General features: G+C 44.4%; 1 protein-coding gene across 1 annotated transcript; it reads right to left on the reverse strand.

Moving 5' to 3' along the window:
* Positions 1-698: 698 nt before the first annotated feature.
* Positions 699-12,482, reverse strand: PTGER4 (prostaglandin E receptor 4). Its single transcript, XM_066378513.1, has 3 exons — positions 11,943-12,482; positions 10,548-11,460; positions 699-2,647 (listed from the first exon to the last, which is right to left on the reverse strand). Exons 2-3 carry the CDS (start codon positions 11,415-11,417, stop codon positions 2,060-2,062), a joined length of 1,458 nt encoding a protein of 485 aa, XP_066234610.1. The 5' UTR covers positions 11,418-11,460; positions 11,943-12,482; the 3' UTR covers positions 699-2,059.
* Between the last annotated feature and the right edge of the window lie 8,457 nt (positions 12,483-20,939).

A 20,939-nucleotide genomic window follows, 5' to 3' on the forward strand; every position in this document is an offset into this window, starting at 1 on the left:
TATATAAATCTAGGTGTTGTCTCATTATTTATGTGGCAGAAATACGCCTCTTTCACAAGTAAAACATTCTCTGAAAACCTCATAGGTATGAACTGGTGAACTACTAGACCATTTTAGAAGTCTGAGTTATCCCTGCCTCAGCTGGGAATCTCTGTTCCATCAGGTCTGTGAAAACGACAGTCTTGCTTTTCTGACATCACCCAAAAGTACATTTAAAAACTTGCAAACAGCAAATTATGACCCCACTCCTTGGGCTTATTGCTCCTCAAAGTGTGTCCTCATACCGGTGGAGACAGCATCACTTAGAAGCTTTTTAGAAATGTGCACCCACCCCCCACCCCAGACCTACTGTATCAAACACTTTGTGTTCTCAGGTTCTCCAGGTGACTCTGATACGTGCTCTAATTTGAGAACCTCTTACTGATCTAGAGAATTTACAAGTGGGAAGTAATGCTGTCTTTCCCAGCACCCACACAAACTGGTGAGTTTGAGTACACCTGGTACTAGGTCTTGGTTTCTAAATACTGTTCTCCATTAAGTAGATCAAGGCTTTGTACTGTTCTTGCAACTTTTCTCTAAATTGGACATTATTTCAAAATAAAATTTTGAAATATTACAGTTGAAAAGATACAGAATACAACCTGAAATGAAAACCCTACAGTTCTCCAAAACCAAGGATACAGAACTCAGATTGAGTGTATTTGTTTATTTTAATCTCCAAAATAATTTCAGTTGTTACAACTGCTTCTTTAAGCCATATGACTCTCAGGCTCAGAATTTAATTACAACCAGGCAAGTCACAAAAACAACACTTTTAAGCAACAAAACATGCTTGATAGTTCTTTGAGAAAGTCTATTTCATGTACATGTCCAGCATTACAGGGCATCACACGGAATTGTTAGAAGGTGGCCCTTACATGCCCACAATTCTGCATCTTTTATCTCGTTAGACTTTTCTAGCATCTGTGAAAGGCTAATTTAACCAATCCTTCCACATCTCAAAGTGAAGGTTGTTATGGTGCATGCAAAGCTGTCTTCCTCTTAAATTTTCAAGGATATTCTAGATCATTCCTTAGGGAAGTAAAGCTATGCACAATGTCGGGGCAAACAAGCTGCTTGGACATTTTGCTTTGATATTGTACACTTCAACTATGGGTTATTAATTAAAGACTTTGTAAAACTTATGTAACAGTTTTAAAAGTACCAGTTTGTGGGGACAAAAGTAGAAAAATACTGGCTAGCATGTTAGGTTCTCCAGAAATCAGTTTTCTAGATAAATACATGTAGTCAGCACTAAACATTTTTTTCACTATGTATTATACATAGCTTGGGAAACAACTTGAATAGTTTGATCTGTCATTTTCATGTCTTAAATAGTATTTTTCTTTATTCCTTTAATAGGACTAAACTCATTTAAAAAATCTATATCTGTTTTATAGAGAGGAGTGTCACTGAATTTTCAACACCTTGGCCTGAACTTGTTTATGAAAAGAAAAATCTAACATCTATAACTTCAGCTAGTTATACTGGAAAGAGAGGGTTTACCATAATTTTATTATACCTTGTATTAACAATAAACCTTCTCACAGAGAAGAAAATACTTTAAATACATTAAATCATATCTACAACAATAAAATTCACATTTCATGCTTTAGTGAGACACTTAAATGGTCCACAAAATAGTCCTCCTGGTTTACAGGACTGAAGCCCTTCCCCACTGGGCCTTCTGCTGCCTGCTGACATAAAGCTCCCGATGTTCTAAAAATAGCTAAACTTCTGCCAACTTCCTGTCAAGTCGAAAACTGACAGTAGATCTCGCCAATCAAGTTGCGACTGAAGTCCAACCTCGAAAGGTGACGGCAGGTGTGTTTCAGGCCTCAGGAGCCGTTTGAATCAACCTGATTGTTTGAAAAGTGCTCAAAAACCAGATGTTCTTCCATGTGAGTCACAGGACGAAAATAGCCCTTCTGAACACGGCTCATCTCTTCACTTTTTATGTGTCTATTGCACGGGATTTTATAAGCTTCCAGAAATAGTGCTGTATTTCTTTCCTTAGCTACTAGATGCATTTCTCTGACAAGTTCAGTGTTTCATTGGGAAATGTGACTTGCAGGGCGCCGCCCTTCGGGGTGGGCCCAGCTCTGCTCCCGACCTCGTCCACCAGTAAGATGCTCTCCGAGTCCTGGCCCTGCGAGGAGTCTGAAGTCTCCGATATTCGCAAAGTCCTCAGGGAGGTGGTGTCTGCGCTCTGGGGCAGGCTCATGCCGGGCACCCCTGGAAGCAGATTCCTGCCTGCCTGGCCGTTGTCACTGAGGTCTGGCATGTAAAGGAGGGTCTGAGATGTGCTGCTGATGTCCTGCAGCTCCCGGGACAGGAAGGAGCGCGACTGGCCAGACAGGGCGGAGGATGCCCGGCGGCTGTCCGAGCAGTGCTGCCCCGAGCGGTCCCTGCGGGACCCGCCTATGCGGCAGAAGAGGCATTTGATCTTCTCCATGGCTTTGCTGAGCACTGTCTTCCGCAGGAGGATGTATATCCACGGGTCCATGATGGGGTTCACAGAGGCAATTCGAATGGCCTGCAGGTCTGGGTTTCTGCTGATTTCTCGCACTAAACCCGGCTGGTACAACTGGTTGACAAACACTCGTACCTACACAGAGAAGATGGCCACAATTAGATTGTATTATTAATCAGCAAGGTTCGATGCGGTGCTTAATTTAGCAACATTAGGCCCCTACCTTCTTTTCCGGTTATAAGGGCCAAAAAGAACAGCATCAGTCTCAGAAAAACCACTAACCGTTGAAATTACATTTATATTTTAAATTAGTAAAACTTTAAATATTTTTTAAACTATCTTATGAATATCTTAACTAGATCAAAGGTGTCATACAAAAATGCAATGTATATACAGGTAACATATGCATAAAGTTCCCTTGAGAAGCATTTTATTAACTTCATTTCTGAGTGCTTTTAAGGTTTGATGATTCTAAGGAATATGTCCCCCCCCCCCCCAATAGTCTTTGATTTCCCTTATTCTAGCTGTCATTTATGTATTTAAAAAAATAAAACTCATTCTGTAGGTTAACTAACCATCTAGCTGTCACAGACAAGCCCAGAGAGTCCTTTATTTTAGTCTAGAAAGAATATGCTGGAAACTTTTAAACCAGTGTCTGCATCTCCTCTCCAGAATGACCAGAGAAGCTTTTTTTTTTTTTTTTTTTTTTTTTTCCCTGTGAGCCTGTTCCCCAGTCATAATAAATTCCCTTAGAAGCCTGGTCCAGTCTTTTCCCTCCGCCTGCAGTTCTCGCCTGGATTCCTGCATCAGCCGCGAAACTAGCTTCCCCTCTCCAGCGGCTCTCCTCTCGGGTCCATCCTCCAAACTGCCGCCAGAAGGTTCTCTTTCTAAAACGCAGACCTGGCCACGCTGCTCCGCCGCCTCAGTGGCTCCCTGCTATTGCGCGCTTGCGCGCCCAGTCCTCTCAGGGACTCTGTCCTGAAACGCCACTCAGAACCCTGCCTTCGTGCCTGTATCGCATCTGAGCTGGTGAACAGCCAGGAGCCACCAGAGCAGGTGACATGCAAGGAGGGAGACTCGTCCAGTGCGGACTGAGCTGTTGGAGGCAGGAGGCGGGCTGGCCAGCCCACGTACCCACGGCCTGGTATAGCTTACGGGAAGTAAGCACCAGAGACCTTAACGACGACCTGCTTGCTATTTTTAATAGTTAAAAAGATTTGCTCTTCCTATAATCAGTTACAACTATTATTATTATTATTATTATTATTATTATTATTATTATTTTCATTCTGAAATGTAAAGCTTTTTCATCTAAGTGCAAAAACTGTGGAACAAGGCGTATGGGTTTCTTCCTTCTGTGTAATCTCTATTGAGGTTCCCAGCTGTGTGTGGACAAAGTAAGGTTTACCTCCTTTAGATCGACGGGCTCTTCTCAGGTGCAATGCTGTTGAGACCTAGAGATTTGGGGGACCTTATCAAGATGCCCCACTCTGCTGGTGGCCGACTCCAGCCTGGGCCCCAGGTCTACAGATGACCTCTACGTTGCTTTTTCTGTTTTATCAGGCTAGCTGGCTTTCTGTTTAACAATTATTTCCAGGCAGTGGGATTAGTCGCAAAAAGCATGAGGTTTATATTTACTTATATCACATACTATATTCCTAAGGATCAAAGAAATGACAAATTAAGTCAAGTCTCGGTGTGTGCATACTCAAAGGAAAAAACCGATGGCAGGGTTTATAGAACTCGAGACATTCGGCCGCTAGGGGGCAGTGTTGCTCCACCGGGGACTTTTTGGTCCCAAGGAATCTTCCTAAGAAGCATTTGGTATCTATCTCTAAGACTCGCCCTTTTCAGAACAAAATCTTCTGTTAAGTCTGAACTTCGCATTTGATATTTTTAACGTTTAAATGCTTTGCTGCTCGTTGCTTCTCCCACCACTACCTCAAAGAAAACATGGTTAATAATGAAGAAAATTTCTGAACAGTTAAAAATGGATATAAAAGGAATACAATTTGCAGCTAGTTAAAGGAATGTATTCGGGGGTTAGCCCTTTATTTTTAAATTTCTGTGACCTTTTAGAAAAGTCAGAGGGTTGTCAAAATTTAATGGGCTTTCATAATCAAAGTGATGACAGGAAGGCAGAGAAAGAATCATTTCTGAGCCCTCCCCCCCCCCAGCAGTAACTAATTTTGATTACCGTAGAAGGAAATGAAAGGAAGCTCTATTTAATTGATTATTTGTGACAGGAGAGAAGGAATTCAACTGTATTCATAATTTTTACATGCATAGGAGTTCACAAAAAAAAGTAACTGAAAGAAGCTTCTATTCTCTTCTTAACAGAGAAAAGAGCTTTGGGGCTTCCAGGGAAGTCAGACAAGGGCAGCAACTTGGGAATACATGGGGAGCTAGTGGGGGATAAGGGCTGGATTTTTTTAGTAAGGTTTATGCAGGCTCATGCTGGTGCTGCCCCAGCTCCTGTGATAAAACGCTCACTCTCCTCTCCCGGTCCTGGGGAGGGAGGGAGGGAAGGATTTGCTACCTTCACAAAGGGAAATTTCTGCCCTGCTTTTCAGCAGATAAAGGCAGGAAATGAAGGAAACCCTAATTTAGAGTTCCGTGGGGTGGGGAAGAGCTCACAATGAACAAAAGGCACCGAGCCTGGTCACCGAATATTGTTTCAAGAGAGGGAGTTCACCGGTGCGCAAGAAGGTGAGTAGAAAAGCAAAAGTCAAAATTCAGGTAACAGCGTTCTCAGAAGTTGATCACATTGTCTGGAAAGAATCAAGACGAATGAGTTTGCCTTCGCAGCATCTTCTCAATGGAGATTGACGTGAAGCACAGAAAATAAAGACAAGAATGAACACAAGCTCCATGCACTTTATAACACTTGAAAAATTATAGCAATCTCTCTCTCTCATTTTCAAAGCTACTGATGTGTTCTTCCCAAAGGGAGAAACCCCAGATGAAGATGGGAATTATCCACAGCAATATCACGTGGGCAGGTGAGCACTTTCTGGGATTCTCGTCCTATAGGAGCTCTAGGTTACACGAATAGACATGTGCCGTGTGGGCGGCCCTCAGGGTTGGGAGAGCGTGTTGCTGATAAAAACAGAACCTCTGACTCAGGGGGGAAAACACCATGAAAAAATTCACAGAATACAAACAACAAAAATAGTCTGTTGCAATTTTAAAAGTTAGTCTACTTTTAGCAGCTGCAGAGCTGTGCGTGTAGTTTATTGTTAACGTTGGCGTACCTTACAGTATTCTCAACTTCTTGAGGATGACTACAGTTTTGGGTGCAGGAGAAAATACGATAAATTCAGCAGAACATGTGACAACAGCCAAATTATGAGGAGGCTATTTGCTGTAGAGGTAAATGCCCACGCGTTGTAATTAAAACAAATCTCTATTCAGACTCTGCCCTGCTCCTGAAAATTTATGTATAAACTATGAAAGCACTTAGTAAAATGGCTCACTTATGACATATTCGCTGGCTATTAACACTCTTTGGGTAACCCATATGTAGAAGCTTAGCTACTGTAGAATATATCAATAATTGGAAAACCACAGCTTAGCTGTAGCTTTTTCAGTACAGCTAATGACACAGTATCAAAAACATGAACTTCCTGTTAAGAATAACCTGTTGGTAGGAAACATCTGAAAAAAGAATGCTGAGATCTTGATGAAACAGATTTTTAGTAATTGACTGTCAAAGCAGAAATGCTTTCCAATAAGTGACCCAATCCTGTCACTGGATGTGTGTGTGTATGTGTCTGCTTGTTCTGTTTCAAGCACATCAAAGGATGACCTGTGTGTGCTCAGTTATCTCACTTTCTTGTGAAGAGTCCAAAATTGACACAGCTGTGACTAGAAATTATTACCTTGCTTTAGTGACAAAAATAAAAAGCACAAAATACTTTAAATAAAGAATAATGAAAAGAGTTCTCAACTGGGTGGTTGGAGCTCAGTTCTCTTTCCCTCTGGGTCCCTAACTGGCCAGATACTGCAGGCAAATTACTTAATCTCTCCAGGTCAGTCTCTAAATCAAAAATTTATTTCTGCAGCACTTTTTTTTTTTAAAACTCTCTCAACATTCCACTAAGGAGACTGGGAGAACCACTTCAGCTCTGGGGAAAGGAAACCTTGTTCGAAGATGTTCAATAAAACCATGCCTGGATGAGCCAGCACAGCTTGGTGGAGAGAGCCCTGGACGGGACCCACACACAGCCACGCAGGAAGTTGCATAATGATCTAAACTTTCTATCTGCAGTTGAGGAAACCGGCACAGGGAGAGTGAAAATGCTGGCCAGCCTTGTTTCCTTCCCCAGGCTTCATGGAGATGATGGGGGTGGAAACACTTTTCTGTCGCTGCAGTTTTCAAGATACAACAAAAATGCAATGTTAGGTTCTGACCGAAAAATGACTTTTAGAAATTGCTAGTTTTAAAAAAACCTCAGCTCCATTTATTTGAAAAATCATCAAAGTCCTACAAGTTCTGCCGTAAGGCACCCAGATCTGTGGCAGGTTTGTCCCTGGACATGCGCATTTCAGTTACCGTACATCCCATCAGGGATTCTGACTCCACCTGCAGTCAGTCTGCCTGCTGGAAGCAGAAATGTATCCACAATGCAGTTGTCATCTGCCCTAACAAACCTTTGCTGATCAAATGCTGGGGAGGGCTTTATGCAGACAATCAATTTATGGTAAGCAATCAAAACGCTCACAGGAAGCTATTTTCCTAAATTTCAGCCAGAAGGTTAATCAAATTGGCCATTCTATCCCTAACAGAAATGGATACTTATTCCTGCAGAGTAGGAAGAAAGAAAATAAAAGAAACAAGTAAACAATAAACACAGTAGTGCTTGCATGGGGGCCGGGTATGCCTTCCCAGATCCTATAGTGCACCTGTTTAGTTCTGAGGCAGAGGTTAGATTATAATTGTTATCTTAACACTGGTAATAGCAAACATAGGCACCAGGGTTGATCTAGCTACAGCATTGTAACACCGGACCTTATGAGGCTGTCTTGCTTGCATATTTCTAAAGGACACAATCCCTTTTATTTATCTTAAGCATAAACTCTTTCTTCAGCTTCTCCTGTCCTTAAAAACACCACAGCCTGGTTGACAAGAAGCACCTTCCTGTCATGTAATGTTCCTTTGTAGTTTGTACTCACACCTTCTGTTAGTTGCTTATGACTCACTTTAGAAACCTTTGCAAGTTCAATGTAAGGAACTTACATTCACAACTAATTTCCTAATCTTTCTCAAATTTCCAATCCAAGCACTATGTATGAGACATCCATATTTTGGGATAACAAATTAATATTTACTTGTTCTACTGAACTATCAGCAGCCCTCTAAGAGTCGCCGTGGCTTTTTCTTCTCTAATGTTTAAAAGACAAAAACTTGGCTGCTCTTTAATGATTGTATCACAAGCTTTCTGAAGTTCCAAGTAAACTATATTAAGTCTGTTAGCCTTTCCAAAGCTTCTCAATGCTTTGAAGAGTTTGATTTTCCTTAAATAGGATTAGCAACTGACTTGATTTGATCAAGTTTAAAAAAAGAGATGCTTCATTAGTTCTTTTAGAACTGAAAGTAATTCTGAATTCTGACTGCTTTAAATGTCAGAGTTCAGAAACCTTAAGCTTAAATTACAATATGAATGTGAGGAAAATGAGAAAACAAGAACGTGGTAGATAGAAGTCCAAGAAGACTGAAGTTGTGGATAAGTTTCCTTGTTAGTTCCTTCAGTAATTGCTAAACTGTGGGTGGATGAGTAGTATGCATATAATTACTGCATATCATTCGTTTACAATTAAAATGATTCTGAAATTAGTTTTGGGTAGCCAAAACTAAAGGCTAAAAACCGAAGCTATGACGACTTATATAATTTCTTATTACTTAACAAAGGTATGTCAGAGGTTCACTGTGTATTTACTCCTTCGCTGGGCCAGTTTCAATTTTCAAGGTAAAAGAACTTACTATCGACTACACATCAATGACTTTATTCCACAGAGTGGACAGTATTTGGTACTTAAAATGTGGTTAATTTGTTCAAGTCACAAATGCAGCTTCTATAATTTCTAACCTCCAGCCTCTTCAATAATGACAAAGGCTTTGTAATAAATGGCCCGCACCATAGGGCCATGGCTGCCCCTTCAGTCCGTAAGATGAATTAAGCATTCTATGTCTTTCTCGATGCTTTGGAAGAAAACAATACATCTGTGACCATGAACTAAATCAATGGCTTCAGGTGCTTACCTCCAACCAAAACACATTTAAAAAGTACATGAATGTTGCTAACCTTCTAGCTCTAATTCCTTGGCCCCTTAAAGTGGATATTCTGTAAATAGCAACCACTTACTTTGTCATTTATGGTTCTGTGCAACACAAGGCCGAGAAAACACAAGACCGAGGCCAGAGACGGAGCCCCAGTGGGAGCTTCTCTAGCCCTTCCAAAATCACACTGTATTCCGAGTTGCCGTTACACATAGTGAAATATATTTATGTGACTCAAGTATGACTTAACTCTAAATTATATTTGGTCCTGGAATGGTTTAAAGGCCCTTCTAGCCAGTTATATTTACTTCTGTTCATACAAATTGGCAAGAAGCTACTGTACACTGGCCCTCAGCCTCCTCCAAGTTCCTTCCATTTACAGTCACTTTTATCAGAGACATAATTTTTTATGTTAAATATTCCTGAACAGTATTATTAAGGGGAAGAAAGGAATAACAGCCCGTTATATTTATTTTCTCTTGCTCTCAGTCAGCGTAAGAAAGAGAAGTCATCTCTTCTTGACTTCGTAGTTTAGAATTTCCAGGAATGTAGTGTTTGGAGAGATAAATAAACAAACAAACAAACAGAAAATAAAACCTCAGAAGTAGTTGCTTTTAAGGAAAACTCTAGATTAAGTGTTATGTGCATCTGCCCATTGCTTTCTGGTGCATTCCATCTTAATGACGGGCGAAGTAGAGGAGAACTACCAGGTAGCTTTTCAACTTTTCTGCTTATTTAAAAGTTAATCCAGAGGCAATTTTAAAAAAGGTGAGGTTCTAAAAATGAAGTGTACCAAAACCCAAGGACACTGGGCATGAAGGCTAAAATTAGAAGTGTTCTAGAAGGAAGGCATGATGTAATCCCGGAGTTAGAGGTCTGAGCTTCATCAGGAGCTGCAGAGTTGGGGCGACAGTAAATAAGATGATCACCTTGAAAGCACCATTCCTCTAGAATGGTACCTGTACCTCGCATAGTTGTTGAGAATTCAGACTCAGCACCCTCTGTCCATCAGCCTGCCCCTAACTGGTCCCCTGAGAAACCTTGCTTTCCTGAGCCTACAGAGGACGAAGGAAACTGTCCCCCGCCCCCAGCCCCCGTGTGGGATCTGCGGCAATCCAACCCTGCCCTGAGAGGTTCTTCCAGGCACAGCAGGGGAAGAACCAGACGATGCACCTCCGCAGTCGAGTTCTGCTAGATTATTTTAAGCAAGTCACTTCCTATGTAAAGTAAGGGAGTTAGACTAGACTAAAAAGCATTTGTCTTCTGGCTCGAAAATTCTACAGAATCTACGCCCAAACCCAACATAAATCAAATCCCCGCTCCCCTAAGGAATGGAGCACACCAGAGACCAGCACCCCTCATGTTTTGGATTCTGCAGTTCACAGTGTAGAGGACAGGGCTCAGTCACAAGACAGCGGTTTCCCCTCCACATTTGAGGGAGAGGCGGGGGTTCCCGTAAGGCTCAAGGCCAATGTCAGGCAGCAGCGGGGAGGGGCAGTCCCAGCTGAGAAAGGAAACCGGGCTTTTGGGAAGCACCTGCTACATCTCGTCAGGGCTGCGGCCCGCCCGAAAGGAGATTGGGCCAGCTCTGAGACGCTGAGTGTGGGGACCCCAGCCCCCACTTGGAGCTGACACCTGGAGGAGGTGTGCCTACTGCCAGGGAATGAGAGGGGAAGGTGCGGGGGCGGGGCAGGAGGCGAAGGAGGGAGGTGAGTGCGGGAGAGGGGCCGAGGGGTGCCCTGCCCGGCCACTCACCACGAGCGGGATGGAGCAGATAAGCACCACCAGGGAGGTGGCGATGAGTAGGATGACCATCTGGATCTCTGCGCCCGCAAAGCGGCGGAAGCTCCGGCGGCGACGAAAGTCGCTGAGGCGCGGCAGGGCGGGGGAGGCGGCGGCAAGGTGGCCCCGGCAGGCGGTGGAGGCGAAGGCGGCGGCGGCGACCGCGTGGTGCTGCTCGGTGCCCAGCGAGGTACGACGCATGAACTGGCGGTGCATGCGGAGCAGCGCGCCGCACACCAGCACGTTGCAGAGCACGGTGGCGAGAATGAGGAAGGAGCTGAAGCCCGCGTACATGTAGGAGAAGGCGGCGTGCGCCGTCACGTTGGTGGTCCAGTCGATGAAGCACCAGGTATCCGGGTACTGCAGCCTCGAGCTCCCCAGGCCCATGTTGGGCAGGGCGCAGAAGAGCACGTTGGACGCATAGACGGCGAAGAGTGTGAGGCCTGCCAGCCGCTTGTCCACGTAGTGGCTGTAGAAGTAGGCGTGGTTGATGGCCAGGTAGCGCTCGATGCTCATGGCACAGATGATGCTGAGGCCCGACAGGCTGAAGAAGAGCAGGATGAAGGTGCTGTACTCGCACAGCGCGGGGCCGCCGGGCCACTCGCCCTTCATGTACGTGGCGATGGTGACCGGGCTCACCAGCAATGTGCCCAGCAGGTCCGTGACGGCCAGCCCACATACCAACGTGTAGAAGGTCGTCTCCTTCTGCTCCTTACGCGATTTACACAGCACCACGATGGCCACCAGGTTGCCCACCACCCCGAAGATGAACATCACCGCTGGGATGGTCACCGGGCTGTTTGGGACCAAGGAGGTGGACTCATTGGCCGCAGGGGTGGACATGGTGCTGGCCAGGGGTGCGCGGCCTTGACGTGCGAGGTTAGGTCTGGGGATGGCAGGGAAAAGACACAGGCGCTGTGAGCAGAAATTACCACTTGCAAAGGAAGTGTCAGACCCGCGCTGAACACAATATGCTGATGCTACTTTGTGAATTGTAGCCACTTGCCAACTGCAGCTACCGAACTCTCCAGGCTCCGGATACGTCCTGCCGGCAGCAGCACTCCACTCGTATTAATATTTATAAGTTGTTATTGCCATTCTCTCTCCTTCTTCCCCCAACCTAACTCCACTCCACTCCACTCCACTCCACTCCACTCCACTCCACTCCACTCCACTGCCAAGATGAACAAGATCTATCTCAGGGGAAAAGTGGCTCGCTCTAATTCCCGACAGATTCTGAGTCAATAAAATTCTCATTGAAAACAAGTCATGGAGGACAACTTGGAGAGCACGGCTCTCCCCTCCCTGGCTCCGCTCCAGGAGCGCCCACCCTCTGCTCTCTGCCCGGTGCCCCCCACCCCATCTCACCTGTGGTGGTCGCGGCGTGTAAGCCCCCAGCGTCAAGCCCAGAAGTGCCGGACACGCCTCCAACCTGCCCTCAGCCTCGGCCCGCGCAATGGGAGGCTTGTTAATCCTTTGCCTTCTCAGAGCCGGGTCTTGGTGGATGCCAGTTTTCTGGAACTGGAGTCAGTGACCAGCTTTCAAAAACTTGGGGAACTAGAAAGGCAGTGGGTATGGATCTGTGAAGCCGGCTTTTGGGTGCCTTTCTTTTTATTTTCCCGTTTCTTCAAAGACGATCCAAGCTCGGCGGAGCCCACAGGTCCAGTCCGCGGGCGGACAGCCCTCAGGTGTGCGGTCCCGCGCGCAGGTGTCACCGAGCCTCAGTCCCCGGCTCGGGCCACCCTCCTTCGCAGTCCTGGGCAGCGCGAGCAGTTACCGGGGCTGGCGGCTGCCACTGAGGTCGCTTCTGGCTTGCTGGGGGCGGCTCGAGGTCCACTGGGCGTGAGGTTCTGACCTGGGACCGCTCATCTTCCTCTCGGGCCGCCGGGTTCCGAGCTCCTCTCTTGCCCTTCCAGCCTCTCTCTGTACAAACTTTTCTCTTGCTTCAAGTTTCCCCGGCGGGGGCGGGACACAGCGCGCGCGGCCCGGGCGCCCATTGGCCGGGCGGGCAGGCGGGGCGCGCCCTCGCTCGGCCGCGCGGGGAGGTTGCGAGGCGGGGAGGGCGGGGCGCCGGGTGGCGCAGGTCCCACTGCTCCGCTCGGGGACGCGCTCCGCGGCTGCTGCCTTGCTGAGGCTGGAAGGTCGCGGAGACAGCCTCGCCTCGTGTTGACAATGCCGAGAGGTCAATGGGACGTCTGGGTAGCCCGTGCTCTCCCAGGCACCCCATAGCCCCTCTGAACCCCGCACCCCTAACTCACTGTTCCCGCCCCTAGTGGGCCATTTCTCGCACTTCTACACGCGGGTCGCAACGTGGTGGCTGGGAAGGGAGGTCAACTGCTTTAGGACTCTACCAGGAGCGGCTGAGGGGTGTGTGAGCGTGCGCGTGGCCCCGGGTTAGAAGTAGGGTGCGCGCTACAGGCACCGGGGGTGGATGGGCGGGCGGGTACACCTTGGGCGGGGAAACAACGAAGAAGTCATCCTCTCAACATAAGTGGGGTTGGTTAGCGGTTCTCAGGCTGCGGGCTGCGCTCGGTAGGGCAGCCCCAGGCGATAAAGGAGACGGGACAGCAGCCTCTCCCGGCGCAGGTGGCAGAGCCCTGCAGCAGTGGAGAGAGGTGGCCCGGGGGTACCACGTGGAAGAGTGCCTGTCTAACCGCCAAGATCTTGCTCCTCCTTCCAGGAATTCCGCCGTGTAGGAACAAACGGTTGGTTAGACTGAGCTTTGTGCCTTTGCTCTGTTAAATTCACGTTAGACACCTTGGCCACGAAAGCTTTGAAAGGCTGATGCAGGGTGAGACAGGGATTTGAACGTCAGGAGAGTACAGGAACTCTCCAGTCATTAATTACCTCCATGGTTCACTCTTGGAAGACCACTTTGCTCTACTTCATTCCTTTGAATTATGCTTTGATTAAAATTTTTTAACGATGGGAACAGTTTTTCTGTGTACTCATTATTCACTTCTTACTGCTCTATTTCCTAAAATCAGAACTGAAAACAAACAAACAAACAAACAAACAATAAAGATTGTGAAACTTTATGGTGTTATAACTGTTTCACCATTTTTTTTAAAGCGTAAAGTGAGACTGTGTGGGCCTGCACACAATATAAATTCCTAGAAAAACCTCTTTGCTTGTGCCCTATACATGCCTTTTAACATATTACATTTCCTCACATGGTAAGTAAGTGACTCGATTCTTTTATATGATAAGCAGGCACTGTGTCCTTAAATGTTATTTCATGAATGAACAAACCTAAGAGTTTATCTGGTTTTCCAGTTATTCTCAAATGTCACAGTAAGAAATGAGTGACAGAAACAAAGAGGGCCTTCCAGGTTTCAGTTACAGGGCTTTTGGTATCTAGACTCACAATGACTTGGGTAAGGCACTCGGGCATATATTAATACAGCATCATTCTATTATTTATACAATTTCCTCATGAATATCAGGGGTTCAGAAACAAAAATGCATTTGTTAGCCAATACACAAAGAATTGATGACGACTGGTCCATTTCTCAGTCCTGTCTTACCACCATAACTACTTCTGATACCTGTGCTTCCTTCGAATAGAAACTTCTACGATCTTGTCAGCATTAAAAACAAGTCAATACTAGACATGAGAGACTGCACATTCTGTCCCTGTTCTTCTCTAACCACATTGCATCACTGTCACTGTCAGATGGTTGTCAGTAAATGTAGGTTGGAGAGGTAGGAAGTCCTACCTGTCTCACTTTCTGCTAATAAAAATATCCAGTACTCTTTCCATTCAAAGTTCCTACAGTGGAAAACAGGATTGGTACGTGTTAATTTTTCAGGATAGAGTATATTAGATGTATAAATTAAGGCAGACTGCTGAGATGATTACACAGTAATTGGTGATTGTAGATATTACAGATTTTAGCAGGTCATTGATAAATTGGGCTTTTTATCAATGGAGCTGTTTTTCTTACTAGTAGTTTAATTTTTCTTTCAACAGTAACTTTAGGAAGATGAAAAGAAATAAGAATCTGAGGACATAAGACTGAAAAAAAATGTAATGAGGTTTACCTGTACCCCCCCTTTTTTGGTGCATGATTCTTAAAGCTTAAGTTTAGCTTCCATAGCAGAAGTTGAGGAGTTGGTAAATAAATCATTCTTGATCTGAAAAACTGGGACAATGTAGTCCAATGTCCTACATACTCTGCCAGGAATCTCATTGCAAAAGAAAATGAAGAATTGCCATGACTATGTGGACACTGTTTGTATATTTTCAAGAAAGAGCTTTTAATTCAAAACATTGTTTTCTATCCTTCCCTGTGGTTTCTGCCTCAATCCTGCTTCTCTGCACTGCACTGGGACACCTTGGTTTAATTATTTTCTTTCTTTTTTTCATTTTTTAAATGAGAGGAAGAGAGATAGTGAGACAGACTCTGGCATGGGCCCTGACCAGGATTCACTGGGGGGTAGGCTGATGCTAGAGTACCAAGCTATTTTTAGCACCTGAGGCTGATGTGCTCTGACCAACCGAGCTATCCTTAGCACCAGAGGCCATAATTGAGCTACTGGCTTTGGGACGAAAAGAGAGAGAGAAGGAGGAGAGGGAAGGGGAGAGAAGCAGATGGTTGCCTCTCTTGTGTTCTCTAATTGGGAATTGAACCCAGCACATTCATACACAGGGTCGACGCTCTATCCACTGAACCTCCAGCCAGGGCTGGTTTAATTCTTTAGAACTATCATTAAATCTGCTCTGAAAGTTTGAACTAGTCCAAGAACAGCCTGACTGATCAGTTTGATAGCTTTCTTCTGGCTAGTTATTTGACTACTTTTTGGAGTAAACACCATAAGGTGAGAACCCAAAAGTGAAGGCTGCTTGGGGGTCACCAACCACATTCTCTTTGACTCAGTTGAATAGTCCTTGGGTCAAAGGAATGGGTGAGAAAGGGGATACTTGACTTTTTGGGAGGAAGGCAGCAGGATGAATCAGAAGCCGAAGCTGGCCGATGTTAGGGCATTGCTAAAGCACTAACGCATGGAGCAAAGCCTGTGCAAATTGTGTTTGCTCTCTGTCTTCCATGACAGGCCATGTGGACACTCAAAACAGAGTGAAACAGGCATCTCTCTCATAAAAATAACGCTGTAGCCTTGGACACTTTTGCCTTTCATACACTCACCCAGTTGGTTTAGTGCATTACAAGCATGCAATTCACCTGAACTTGGGCATGAAAAAAGTTCACAGTTGTGTTTGTGACCCTGGGGACTGCCCTCCCATTTTAATGGTGCATTTCAAATATGTGGTCCCCTAATCATTTTTATTTTCTAAGCATGAACTTTATGCTGAATCTAGTGCGTGGAGTTGTTACAAATGTCAGTACTATGATTGACTCCCTAACATCTCATGTGGTGATAAATTACTGCTGAGAGACTGGTTGCCTCCAAGTAATTGCTTCAGGCAGCCTCCTTCTCTGACAATTACACTCCTCAAAGTGATGGCTTTGTTCCCTTTTATTCTTTCTCCCTCCCTCACCCCCTCAGCATTCCCACTGCACACTCATTGTAGTTTGAGCTAATTAGCAAAGCAAGGGAATTATTTACTTATTATATTTATTGAATATATAGGTGGCGAGATAAAGCCTTATGAGTTCAGGTATTTATTCTACAGAACGATGGACATTCTGATTATATTTCAGTTCCTTCTCACGCCCCCAGAGTTGCTGTGTATTTTAGCACTTCAGAAAGCAAACAGGGACTCCGTGGTTTTATCAACCACATTGCCTTCATCTGTAGCTTGTAAACCACTTTCCACAGCATTTCACACTTGCTGTGCTCTTATTAGTGACTTCCTGAGGGTGTTAGGCAGGTGTGAAGCAGACTGACATGTCTCACCAAATCCTATTTCCCTTTCTCCTTGAACACATAGCTGGGTGTTATTTCTCCTACTTCTTGGGGTTATGTGAAGCCTTTGCAACCGGATTCCAGTCAATGGAATATAGGTAGCGTGTGTGTGCCACTTCCAGGCCTGGCCCTTGAAAGACTGTGATCCTCGGAGGTGCTCTTTGTCTTCTTTCTTCTGCCCATGAGATATAAGGCCCTGGTGTATTGTAGAGCCATTAGATGGAGGTGACTGGGTTGCTGAATGTCTTCATGAGTTGGGGACTTTATTCCAATCTGTCTGGGACAATGAATTGAAAGAGAAACAACCCATGAAGACTTGAAGGGCTGCTTGTTTCCATGGGAGCCTCTGACTCATACCGATGATTGGAATCGTCTCTCTGCCATGACAACACAGGCACAGAAAAGCTATGTGACTTGCTCTAAGGCACAATTAGTGAGACCAGCTGAAATTTATCCAACTCGGTCTGTGTGAGACACGGTGCTAAATGCTTTATACATATACTTCGTGTCATCTAATTCTCAAACAAAGCTATGAGAAAGGTACGATTTTGTTTTGTACCTACTATAGAACATAATAATAAGCCCATTTTACAGATGAGCAAACTGAAGTTTGGTGATTTATAAAAAGACTACACAGACTCTGGGGATGGTGCTGAGGTCCCCACAGTAGGAGTGGCTGCCACTGGAGGCATCCTCACCGCCTGGCTTAGGTGGGAAGGTGACTGCGACTGCCAGCCTTCCCATTGACTCTGTGTGACTGGGTGTCTTTCCCATACATTACTACTCTCCTGCTTACATTGACCATACTCAGTTTCTGATGCTTGTGAATAATAACCCCACCCAGTTCAGAGAGGTTGAGTGTGTTACAGATTACACTGTTGATAAATGGCAAGGCAAACATTTTAATCTACACCTGTGTGATCCCCAAAACTGCACCCCTAACCTTTGTATTACTTGGCCCAACTGAAACTCCAACCCTATGACTCTTAGTCCTCTTTTTTTTTCTTCCTCAGCGTTAATGGCTTTGAGGTCAAGAAAATCTGGGTTCAAAGCCATGATAGGTATTTACTGCAGTGAAAAGTAGTTTTTACTAAGTTGGTTCTTTCGAAGTTTAAGCAATATAATAAAGAATACAAATAAAATGTCATTTCTATATTAACACCAATAGTCTATTATTGTAGTTATTATTATTACATACAATTATGTCCCCCAAATTTACTTCTAATGATTAAATGATTAGTTGTTGGGCATAAACTGATTAGAAGTCATCTTGATAAGTTGAGTGTGTGTGTGTGTGTGTGTGTGTGTATGTGTGTGTATATATATATATAACTTTGATAGGACTTATTTTTCCCTGGGGCTAACCCAAAACATCCAAAGACTGGTTGTGTGTATAGTCACAAAGAGAGACTTAAGACAATTATTCTGACAGTTTAGGCAACCCCTTTCCCTGTGTTTGGATGAGAAGGAAAGAATTGCTTTCAATGAGATGATTTCTATTGCCTGCTTATGATGCTGAACTGCATTAGATAATTGCTCAGGAGTGCATTTAATATTGACTATGTAATCACAGTGCTAATTAAAGAGATATTAGTGAATTTTACCCCAGACGCATAATTCACCTGGTTCTATTCTAGAATAAGTTTCTGATGTATTATTTTGAGATATTTGTGAGAAAACTGGAGGCACGCTAGTTTGGGAGCGATGAATCCCAATCTGCTTGGAAGCTGGGAGTCAACATGATGACCTTGTGGGGGGCGGAGGAGGGACTGACCATTGAATTACATGCCGTCCCCAGGGGCCGCTGCTAAACACCTCTCCCTATCTTTTTGTTAAAAAACAAAAGACCGGCCTCACCTGTGGTGGCGCAGTGGATAAAGCATCGACCTGGAACGCTGAGGTCGCTAGTTCAAAACCCTGGGCTTCCCTGGTCAAGGCACATATGGGAGTTGATGCTTCCTGCTCCTCCCTCCTCCACTCTCTTTCTTTCTCTCTCTTTCTCTCCTCTCTATAAAAATGAATAAATAAAATCTAAAAATAAATAAATAAAATAAAAAAGGTTTATGAATGTCTAATAAGAAAACAAACAAACAAACAAACTAAACTCCAAAAGACCAGAGCCCCCCCCCCCCCCAATTCTAGGAAAAGATAAAGGTAAGACTTCTCTGATAATAATGACATTCATCTAATCACTCACCACCCAACCCTGTGCTTCCAGGAAGCCCGTGCCAAGAGCAGGAGGCAGAAAGCCCTTCACAACATTTCTGGCTTGAGCTTATAACCACCTAATTTAATTTTCTATTTTCTCTGGGGTAGTTTACCCTTTCTGCGACTACCAAGGGGACAGACAACAACTTCTTTGATGTTTAAATGTTCAGATACTTCTTTATGAAGTTCTGGCTTATTCTGTTCACACACACACACACACACACACACACACACAGCCAAAATCAACTTTCCTGCTTTGTTTGAGCCAACACGTAAGTGGACAGTGTACTCAGTAACACCAACTGAGTATAAGCTCTGTGCCAGGGGTTATACTAAAACCTTAATATTGATCTTAGATAAGCCTATGGTAAACTTTCCAGGGAGGTAACATTAGAGCACCTGTAGCTCTAATAGGATATAAAGGCAGTGGGACAATCGGCCCTCCTCTGATGTCTCTGTATGGAGAGTGGGAATGGGCATAAACAATAATTATCATAACTTTAGGGATGCAAATGAGGCAAGTGGGAGACTCATCACCTACAAATTTTTGTTTCTCTCTACTCACTCCACACAGTGCTTATCCACAACTGGAGTCAGAGAGAGGGACAGCCTTCCTTCTGGGGCACAGCACCAATCTACGAGCCATGGCAGAAGAAGAGAAACTTCTTTGCCATGCTTTTAAAAAATATTTAAAAAATATTTTTCTATTGATTTGAGACAGAGAGAGAGAGAGAGAGAAAGAAGGGAGAGGAACAGAATCATCCACTCAGTTGTTCCACTGAGCTGTGCACTCACTGGTTATTTCTGTGTGCCCCAACAAGGGATGGAAACCGCTACGTTGGCACAATGGGATGACGCTTTATTCACTGAGCCACCCAGTCAGGGTTGACTTCTTTGCCATACTTGATCTAGCAAATGATATGTGCAGAATTAATTCGCAGAGATTCTAACATGGTGGTTTTCTAAAACTGTGTAGGTATGTGTGTGAGGTCCTCCTTACCTAGTGTTGGGCAAATAAGTTTGTAAAATTTGTGTTGTTTGATTTTGCTCACTTTTATTATTATAAATGGCTGCCCAGATATGTAATCTTTGAAACTGCTAATTACCTCCCTGCTTGGGAAGGGCCATTGTTATTCTAATGTGTGCTGGAGGAGAGGTTTTCAGCCAAAAAGTTTTAAGAAGAAAAGAAGGAGGAGGAAGGAGGCCATGTTTTTGCAGAGAAGGCAGCTAAGATGGCAGGGTGCTGAAGGAGAAGCCAGTTTGTGCAGAGTCTCTGCAGAGATGAGAAGGAAGAAGGTGTGTAGATGGAGAGCCAGAGGTGACTGAGCTGGTAGGGGAACCTCTGATTCTAGGAAAAACTGGAAAACATTCTCCTGGTTGTGTAACCAGAGAATGTGTGAGTGGATTTTGGAGCCCTGTGTGTTTGTGTTTACTCCCCGGCTGGTGGGTATGAGCTAGAATAAAAGGAATGGCCCACCAGTTTTCGGCTCCGCTGTTTCTTTACTGTCTGTCCAAATCTAATGGGAACCTCCACATGCATGGCTGTGGCAGTCACGACTACTGGCTATACACCTAGGCACTTCTGGAAGGGCCATGAAGAACTTCCATTGGGATCTTTTGCTTTGGAGGGCCAACATTGTGCCAAGAGAAGATGAAAGGGTATATCGTGGGAGCATGATCATGACCTTTAAATATGTAGCTAGACAGGAAAGCTCACCTAAGAGAGATGCAAAGCATCTGCACCTATAAGAAAAGAAACTGCAAGGATGTCTGGAATGTATCTAACAGTATAATAAATGCCTTCATGCAAAATACCCCCATTTACCATTCTGGGAGCAGCGGGACACACACCGAAGAGGCAGGAGTGGATTGTACTTGGGTGAAGTTGTGACATTTCAGTCTGAGTGTTTTCAGCTCTTAATAAACTAGCTAAGTCTTTCAATACCTCAGATAGAATTTTAGGAGCCACACAGGGAGTAAATAACTGAAAAAAAAAAGATGAATTGCAACCTTTAAAATCTAAATTTACATTATTCAGTGGATACTTTACAATGTTTCAATATACATAAAAGGAATATTTGGGAAATTCCTACAATAATGAAGACCTTTGGGAACTATTTCCCTAAAGGAGCAAGCATTCATTAATTATATTTATTTTACCTTTTGTCCTTGATGCTTGTATACTTTAATAATTCTTAGGTGTATAAAGAAGAATATAAATTTTAAATTGTATTTATACAAGTGGAACTCTTACTGATCTCCTTTGCCAAAGGGTAAAATGCTATTTAT

Source organism: Saccopteryx leptura, chromosome 1 (genome assembly GCF_036850995.1).
Source record: "Saccopteryx leptura isolate mSacLep1 chromosome 1, mSacLep1_pri_phased_curated, whole genome shotgun sequence".
NCBI classification, from domain to species: Eukaryota; Metazoa; Chordata; class Mammalia; order Chiroptera; family Emballonuridae; genus Saccopteryx; species Saccopteryx leptura.